General features: G+C 39.2%; 2 protein-coding genes across 2 annotated transcripts in view; one reads left to right on the plus strand and one right to left on the minus strand.

Annotated features, from left to right (window-relative positions):
* LOC109470232 (histidine N-alpha-methyltransferase-like) overlaps nt 1-2,508 on the plus strand; it is a 7,654-nt gene extending 5,146 nt beyond the window's left edge. The window contains exon 6 of the mRNA XM_019769078.1: nt 2,292-2,508. Coding sequence (XP_019624637.1) covers nt 2,292-2,500 — 209 coding nt within the window. The 3' untranslated portion in view covers nt 2,501-2,508. The remainder of the gene's footprint in view (nt 1-2,291) is intronic.
* A 1,992-nt stretch (nt 2,509-4,500) lies between these two features.
* The window catches only part of LOC109470221 (translin-like), a 9,393-nt gene continuing 5,251 nt past the window's right edge, over nt 4,501-8,642 (minus strand). Inside the window, exons 5-7 of the mRNA XM_019769063.1 lie at nt 6,490-6,569; nt 5,880-5,964; nt 4,501-4,675 (exon numbers count right to left, since the gene is read on the minus strand). Coding sequence (XP_019624622.1) covers nt 4,515-4,675; nt 5,880-5,964; nt 6,490-6,569 — 326 coding nt within the window. The 3' untranslated portion in view covers nt 4,501-4,514. The remainder of the gene's footprint in view (nt 4,676-5,879; nt 5,965-6,489; nt 6,570-8,642) is intronic.

The raw sequence follows: 8,642 nt of genomic DNA on the forward strand, positions 1-8,642 counted from the left end.
ACCAAACAAAAATAGTAACCCAATGAAGGGCGCACAAAACGATATGTCGTACAAGACGATAAAAATACCGCTCTACCCGGCGAGATCACTGAGACCCCACCAGGTAAGCATACCGGAGTACCTACAGACAGGTCTGTGTGTACTTCGCGAAGTTTTTTTGGTGGCTGGCGAAGCGACATTCATTTTGCTTTGATGTGGATGCTCCCATTTTTATTATGGGCGGTATATTTCTGTTTACCATTCCAGGCAACTAAATTTATTTTGAACCTATTAAAACATAATATACTTTACACTTTAAGAAAATTTTGTTTGTTTTGCATGCAATGTTCCACACGTTTATTAATTAGGAGTATCAAATAGTGATTATTACATCCTGGCATAGATTATGTTAATGTAGACACAGGACCATACTATTTTCGGGGGTGCTAGGACATATTGTTCAGACTTCCGTCAACATTTCCGTAGCGATATATGGTAAATCACTTCCTCGCTGAATGTAAATTACTCCTTTGTATTAAAAAAGCCCGTAATCTAAAGCGAGGGTTCATTGCCAATGTTGGGAAAAAATTGCATTGCGGTTTGCTGCCCTCCTACCAACCGCGAACGTTCATCACATGCAGTTTACGCAGGAAATGTGGACAATATGCCGTTTCAGTAAATAACCTGACATCTAAAATTGTTGAAATATTCACAGAAACTCAAATTACACTCTAGGTTGACCGTCTAATCGTGTGGTAAGCTACATGTGTGCTGTAGTGACATGAATTGGCACTTTTGTGGGGAGGGGGGCGTCCCAACAAAGGTCAACGACCTCCATGGCTTACGGCCTATGTTTCACGCTTTTGCACTTCATAAATGAACAATTTTAGATGTCAGGTTATTTACTGAAACGGCATATTGTCCACATTTCCTGCGTAAACTGCATGTGATGAACGTTCGCGGTTGGTAGGAGGGCAGCAAACCGCAATGCAATTTTTTCCCAACATTGGCAATGAACCCTCGCTTTAGATTACGGGCTTTTTTTAATACAAAGGAGTAATTTACATTCAGCGAGGAAGTGATTTACCATATATCGCTACGGAAATGTTGACGGAAGTCTGAACAATATGTCCTAGCACCCCCGAAAATAGTATGGTCCTGTGTCAACATTAACATAATCTATGCCAGGATGTAATAATCACTATTTGATACTCCTAATTAATAAACGTGTGGAACATTGCATGCAAAACAAACAAAATTTTCTTAAAGTGTAAAGTATATTATGTTTTAATAGGTTCAAAATAAATTTAGTTGCCTGGAATGGTAAACAGAAATATACCGCCCATAATAAAAATGGGAGCATCCACATCAAAGCAAAATGAATGTCGCTTCGCCAGCCACCAAAAAACTTACGCGAGTACACACAGACGTGTCTGTAGGTACTCCGGTATGCTTACCTGGTGGGGTCTCTGTGATCTCGCCGGGTAGAGCGGTATTTTTATCGTCTTGTACGATTTATCGTTTTGTGCGCCCTTCATTGGGTTACTATTTTTTGTTTGGTTCGGTCTACCATAAAAAAGGTCTGTAGGTACTCCGGTATGCTTACCTGGTGGGGTCTCAGTGATCTCGCCGGGTAGAGCGGAATTTTTATCGTCTTGTACGATTTATCGTTTTGTGCGCCCTTCATTGGGTTACTATTTTTTGTTTGGTTCGGTCTACCATTAAACAGGCCCATAGAAAATACAAAGTACCCATAGAAAATACAAAGTACCCATAGAAAATACAAAGTACCCATAGAAAATACAAAGTACCCATAGAAAATACAAAGTACCCATAGAAAATACAAAGTGGAATAAAAAATGCTAAGTGTACCTATGGGCCTTCGTAAACTTACTTTCTTGTTACCTCCATGAAAATGGAGGTATTGTTTTTGTTGTGTCTGTGTACATGTATGTGTCTGTCTGTCTGACAGTGTGTGTTTGTGTGTCCACTAATTTGTAGTCAGCATAACTTCATAACGCCTTTATGGATTGTGATGATATTTGGTACGCTGGTAGGTCTTAGGAAGACGAAGGTCAAGGTCAAATATGGGCCTCCTGGTGGATGACCTTGGTACTGCAGCATAACTTCCGGTTTTTGTATCTTTTGTCCTGAACATGCTATGGTCTTGACTTTTTGGTGACAGATAGCCTGTGATGTGGGTTTGTTCCCCCTAGCAGCTTGTTCTTAAGCTGTACCATCACTTTTTACTTTGTACATGTTAAACAGTCCTGTTTGCATTCCTATTTATGCTAATTTTCTCTCTGGTCCAGAAAAACCTTTGCTTGACATTGACTTCCAAGATGGCCAGAAGCTCTACCTGAGTGAAGGGCTGAACTACAGCTGCAAGTGGAACATGAAGCAGCTGCGCCACCTAGCGAAGCGGAGTGGTTTCACATTAGAAGCCCACTGGATCAACAATGAGAACACCTATTGCATCGTCTGCTTTTCTCCTGCAGACAACATTACTACATCAGCCTAGAGATAGAATAGACCACAGCAGTACGTAAATTTTATGGATGACATCCTCTGCAGACTCCAAATCTAATGCGAGCGGGCGAAAAAAAAACAAGGCGGGCCGAAAAAAACAAGGCTCCTACAACTTAACATTTTTACTCAATTATTGTACAAATGGTTTTGGTTCAGTGGGAACATCACATATTCACAGCCAACATCACATATCACAGCATCAAAGTAAGAAACAAAACATTAAGCCTTTTATTGTCTCCTCTCTTCATATTTATCTGCCATCCACGTTCCGGCATCTTTGCCCATTTTCGGCATGTTGACTACTCCCAGAAGGCAACAAAATTTCTTGTTTTTTTTTTTCCAAAATCAGGCAAAAATGCACATCCATAAACATTACTTGCTGTACATGTGGCCTTATCTTGAAAGTTCATCTGTGTTGTTAGAAATCATTATGAAGCAAGTTTAAACTGTATTAAACTTCCAACACAAGAAATTGGACTCACCCAAATTTTCGACTGTACATCTCCAGTCTTTGCCAAGGAATGAACAATCCACCGCTTCCGTGACGTCAAACAGATAACACACGTGACTCCGTGAGCAGTGGATCATAGGTTGCAGAAAGTCTGTGGCGCCCCCCGTCTCCACGGAAGCGGTGGATTGCTCATTCCTTGAAAAAGACTGGAGTTGCACAGTGGAAAATTTGGGTGAGACCAATTTGTTGTGTTGGATATTACAGTTTAAACTTGCTTCATAATAAAATAGACCTGTTCTTACTAGCACAGAATTATTATATGTTGGGCAGTCATGGTGAAAAAATTAAACGCAAAAGATGTTTGACATTTGCCACATGCTGACAGAATATACTGTGTCTGTGTGAAACCTGTAATGTATGGTGCATCTCTTTTAGTATTTGTGTATTTAAGGACATCTTGTCTATAGTTTTCGAATGTGGCGTCGAAAAAGAGATTTTCTACATTTTGCAAAATTCTTGCAATGTTTAAAAAAACACAAAAAACGTGAAAAGTCTGGGTTTTGCACAGGTGCAGTATGTTCTGCTGACATGCTCGAATTTGCATTTTCGACTGGTTTTAGGGTTGTTCATTCATTTTTATTTAATATTTTAGGGTTACATGATTGACACTACTTGTTGGCTTGAAACTAAGTAAGAGGTGTAAGAGGTTTTTGTCTGATTTTCTAGAGCTAGGCAGGGTGACTACATGTATGGTGTGACCATTATTGCATAATGATAGATTCTTTTGAGACAATCGGACGTGAGTGTAAGTCATTGATAGCAGAATTTTGTAACTTGTATTTTTAATGCTCTGAAATCACTAGATACAAAAAATAGTGTGCAGTTATTTCCAAGTGAAAGATGTCGGACTTATCAAGAAGAGAGCCAGTACTGTACTCCATTATGTGTTAAAGAAAACAATATTCTAGGCAATAAAGGTGTATGACATGGTTGTAACTATTGACACATACACTGAAATACCTCACTGGAGTTCTGATAGATCTTTAAGAGAGTTTTAATGGGAACGCAAAGAAATATGAATCCAAATACTTTTCTTGACATTAGGCCATCTTGATTTGATATAGATGACATCCTCTGGGAACCCCAAAACTGATGTGAGGGTGTGAATAAAAAAAAAGTTTGGCCAAAAAAAGTTGCTTTCATTATGAAATATACACGGTTTTGAAGGTTGAACAAATGACACAGAGTATCGTTTGGCAAATAATGTAGTCTTCAAATTCAATTCTTTACATTTTCGTCTTTTTCCTTTAATTTTGGCATTCTACGACATTGGTATTATTTTGCAGTGTTTTTTTTTTCAACTTAGGTATATATTTGCTCATTTTGCAACTGTTTTGTACGATTTACAGTATGGTTGAAAACTTTACTGTTTTGGAAACGGGCGAAACTTCATGCGCACGCTGATGTCATCCATATAACATGGCCTTAGATACAGAAAGTACAAACAGAGCTAACTTGAACATCTGATCGAATGATGAACCACATAAGGAAGCAATCACTGTTCCTCTGTTTGGGCCTCAGGCTTCTGAGCTGGTGGGGGGTTCAGGCCGCGAATTGTGACGTCGTAAACAACCTCCTCAATCTTCTTCACATCGTACTTCAGCCCATCAAACCTCTTACGGAGGGCGTCATTCTTCAGATTCAGCAGACGAAAGCCTGTGTGGAGCAAAAAAAATGTTGTATGCTTTGTAACAACATTTATATCATACCCGGGCCACGATAACGCTTGATAACGGGTTCCGGACTGGGCCATACATTTGTACTTTGCAGTACGGCCCAGGCTTTCCTGATTTCCATAGAACGATTCAAACGTGTTTTGCCCTAACCATGTGCGCCGCTTTCGAAAATTTGAATACAGAATTCGGACATTGGAATTGATGTTGTAGCATTTTTTAGTATAGGGACACCAAACTTAGGCTCATTTTGATTTGAAAGGTGCGTTCTTGGGTGGGTATGACATAGATAAAATACAACATGGTGTATTCTATATGTATGGGCTGGCAGACAACATGGTCAATGCATTTTTGGCAAATTTTCGAAAGTCCACAAACACACCAAAAAATACACACAAAAAAGTGCAACCTGGCATCTATGCTTTATCAAACAGCAAGGAAAGAGGAAAAGCAACATTTGCAAAGCAAATGCATAATGTTTACCTTCACATGGCACAGCTTAACAAGCTTTGTACTAAATTGTATATTCTTACTAGTACTCAAACACAATTTCATATATATGGACAGGTGACCATGCAGCCCCTGTTGAACAGAAGTTCTGCATGGCACTTGCAACATTATGTAACCCAACACCAGTTACCATGGTGAGGGACGTTTGGTTCAGGTCATTGACCTTATTTGTTTGGAGAAGAAGAGGAAGAAACTGAGGAAGAACAATATGCTTTCCTTCGGTAAACATAAAAAGACTCTACTTGTACCAATATTTAATGGGCAAGTTCCATCTTCTGTATACGCAGGTTCAACCCTGTCCAATTTAATTTGTTGTTTCTCAATTTTTTCCAGAAAAAATATGAAGCGACGGGGAAAAAAAGAAGTATAGGCACCCCATGAAGGCCGGAAATGTTACGATATGAGCCATGAAGTCAACATACCAGGCTGGTTTATAATTAAAACAAGAGATTTTGAACTTTTGATGAAATGAAGTTCAATTGTTACATTGAAAAACTTTAACAGCTGGGAAGACTTTTCTTCAACCGTTGGGGCCAAAATGTGTCTTTCATTGAACATTTTGCAGTTGATTCAGAACCTAGAATCTTCTCTTTTTTTTTGCAAATCAGAAAAAAATAGACAGGGCGAACCCGAGAAACAACAAATTAAATTGGCGTGGCCCTAAGTTATGAACACACCTGCATCCAGTTCTGCCACAAAGTTGGCAATCTTGGTGGGTCTGCTGTAGTCTCCTGCTGTCACACTGTTCACTGCTAATCTAGACTGAGGAACAAACATCAGAGGTATAGGTATGTTAGGAACAACAGTATATGGCAAGGTTACATGAATACAGGTATATACATGATTGTATAATATATACGACAGACACTTAAAGCACTGATTTATGTATTAGACCACAACAATTTAATTCGCCACCTTCAATTTATAAATTTGTAAAAAAAACATTTCAGCCTCTGAATCAACTCCAAAATGCTCATATTTTGGCCCCAACAGTTAAAGTTAATCTCTTCGGAGTTCTTACAGTTTTTCCATCTATCAATGCAATGGCTTGTTGACTTCATGGCTCCTAACATAGCAGCTGGGGATGCCTACATCTGTTTTTATTAATAAAATTTTTATGTTTTTTCCCCAAAAGCTTCATACTTTTCTAAAAATATCCAAGAACCAACATATTAAATTGGTGTGACCCTATATTACATTATAAATGTGTAGTTGAGTAACATTTCGTCATACACAGATACATATTAACACAGTCTGTGGTGCAAACATTACAACACCAGTCATTACCATCTCATTTGCCAGTTGAAGCAGCCCCATCAGGAAGTCATCAAGGTCAATATGGAAACCATCTTCTCTTCTCTGTTGTACTGTACAAGGGTGACAACATTAATATTCATACTAGAGAAGTAACATTTGCAAAGCAAATGCATAATGTTTACCTTCGGACATGGTCTGCTCTGTTAATTCTTACTCAAACACATTCACATACATATGTACTACTAGTTTCCGTAAATAATTTCATAAGGTTGGAAGATACTTAGGGTATAGATTATTTTCTTCTATAGAAGAAAATTCTATACCCTATGTACTACTAGTTAGGTGACAGGAGCAGAGCAGACCATGAAATTGCAACATTACGTAACCCAACACCAGTCACCGTGGTGACAGACATCAAGAAATCATGTCATTGGTCAGGTCAGAGGTCACTGTTTGGAGAAGAAGAAGAGGAAGAAACTGAGGAAAAACAATATTTCCTTCGGTAAACATTTAGAGGTGTCAAACAGGTGTATGATAGACTGTGTAACAGACAGCCGAACATAGAGGTGGTGCCCATCACCATTTTTATGGCCCTTGGACCACACAGTTATGGAAGCACTACATACAGCAGGGGTCTGGAAGTGTTGTGTGCTTGACCTTTCCATACACTTTATAAGAATGGTTTATTTGAAGTTCCACTCATAGATGTCACACTTGCAGTCCTAAGACTGAATTATGGTAACAGTACATACATACATTATCATAGACTTATAACAATTATTACTGAAGGTTAAAAATTATGAATTACAACTACAATTTATGTAAGTGTACAATGTATAATAAAACTAGTAAAATGCGTTGGTTAAAAGATGGACATTCATGTACTATATCGAATTATTAAAATCGAATTATAAAAATATTTCTATTATTCATATAGGATTTATACTAAGTACTTATAAACAAGGGGCGTCATATAATAAAATACAGTGTTGGCTTATGTGTCCTGCTCGTTCAGGAGGGTTGTCATATAGGGGATAGGACTTTTTTGGTATCTGCTCGTACGTGCTTTAACAGAGTCAAGTATATTTGGCGATCTTGTTGTTCTGGCACTGATCTCGCTGCGGTATGGGGGTAACCAGTCTCTAAAAGTCTCTGAATGCAGCAGTCGTGTAGCGAAGTTGTAGCACAGCTGGCGGCGGCGGTTCTCTAGGGTCGGCAGGTCGAGTACTATGCATGCCTCTGGGTAGGAAGTGTAGGCGGGGCCCAATATTGTCCGGCAAGCCCTTTTCTGGATGGTCTCGATCCTTGCACGTTGTTTCTTTGTGAGTCCCGGTTGCCATGCCGGAGCAGCATACTCACAAGCTGGTCTGACCAAGGTCTTATAACAAGTGAGTAGATCGTCCGGAGAGAGGCCGAGGCGTCGTAGCTGTCGGAGCAGGAACAGTTTTCTGTTACCGGACTTCACTACGTGGTCAGCATGCGTTTCCCAGCCAAGGTCCGCTTGCACGAATAGGCCGAGTAACTTAACAACCTTTACTTCGTTCAGTGGTTCGCCGGCGATGGATAGTGGTGGTGGTATCGGTGTGACTTTTGTAAAGAAAACGTGCATTACTTTACATTTCTTAGGGTTCAGTTTCATTTGTCCAAGAATCGAGACTGTCGAGATCATAAGTGATCATAATAATAAGTGATCATAATAATAAGTGATGCATTACAAAATTAAAGCAATATGCACTATGCAAATGGTTCTTACAATGGCATGGAAATAGAAGAGATAAATATGAAAACCCGGCATACCTATATAATTTAATCAGACAACACAACTGAATTTTAAGAACAATCTGTTGCTTTCGGATTTTGATTACGGTGACATTGAATCGCATTAGAATCGCATTTTCATACGTTAACTATGACTTATAGATATCGCTGTAAGACATGGCGGCGACCAAGCTATATACTAGTATATAGGGCTAACCTGTGTAAGCCTTGCGTTTCTTCGGACGACATTCCGATGAGCTGCAAACTTTCCCTTTTGGACACGCACCCGGTCGTCCGTCTTACACTTGTAGTATATCCTCGCAGCTGGTTAGCATTGAATCGTCTGTTAGGGGCTTGTCTAACTTCTTCAATCTTGAAATATTCTTGAGCCTTTTCTGCTTCGTTATTTTCCTATTCTACGTTCT

The sequence above is a fragment of the Branchiostoma belcheri genome, unplaced genomic scaffold (assembly GCF_001625305.1).
Source record: "Branchiostoma belcheri isolate BF01 breed outbred unplaced genomic scaffold, Haploidv18h27 scaffold22, whole genome shotgun sequence".
Taxonomy (NCBI): domain Eukaryota; kingdom Metazoa; phylum Chordata; class Leptocardii; order Amphioxiformes; family Branchiostomatidae; genus Branchiostoma; species Branchiostoma belcheri.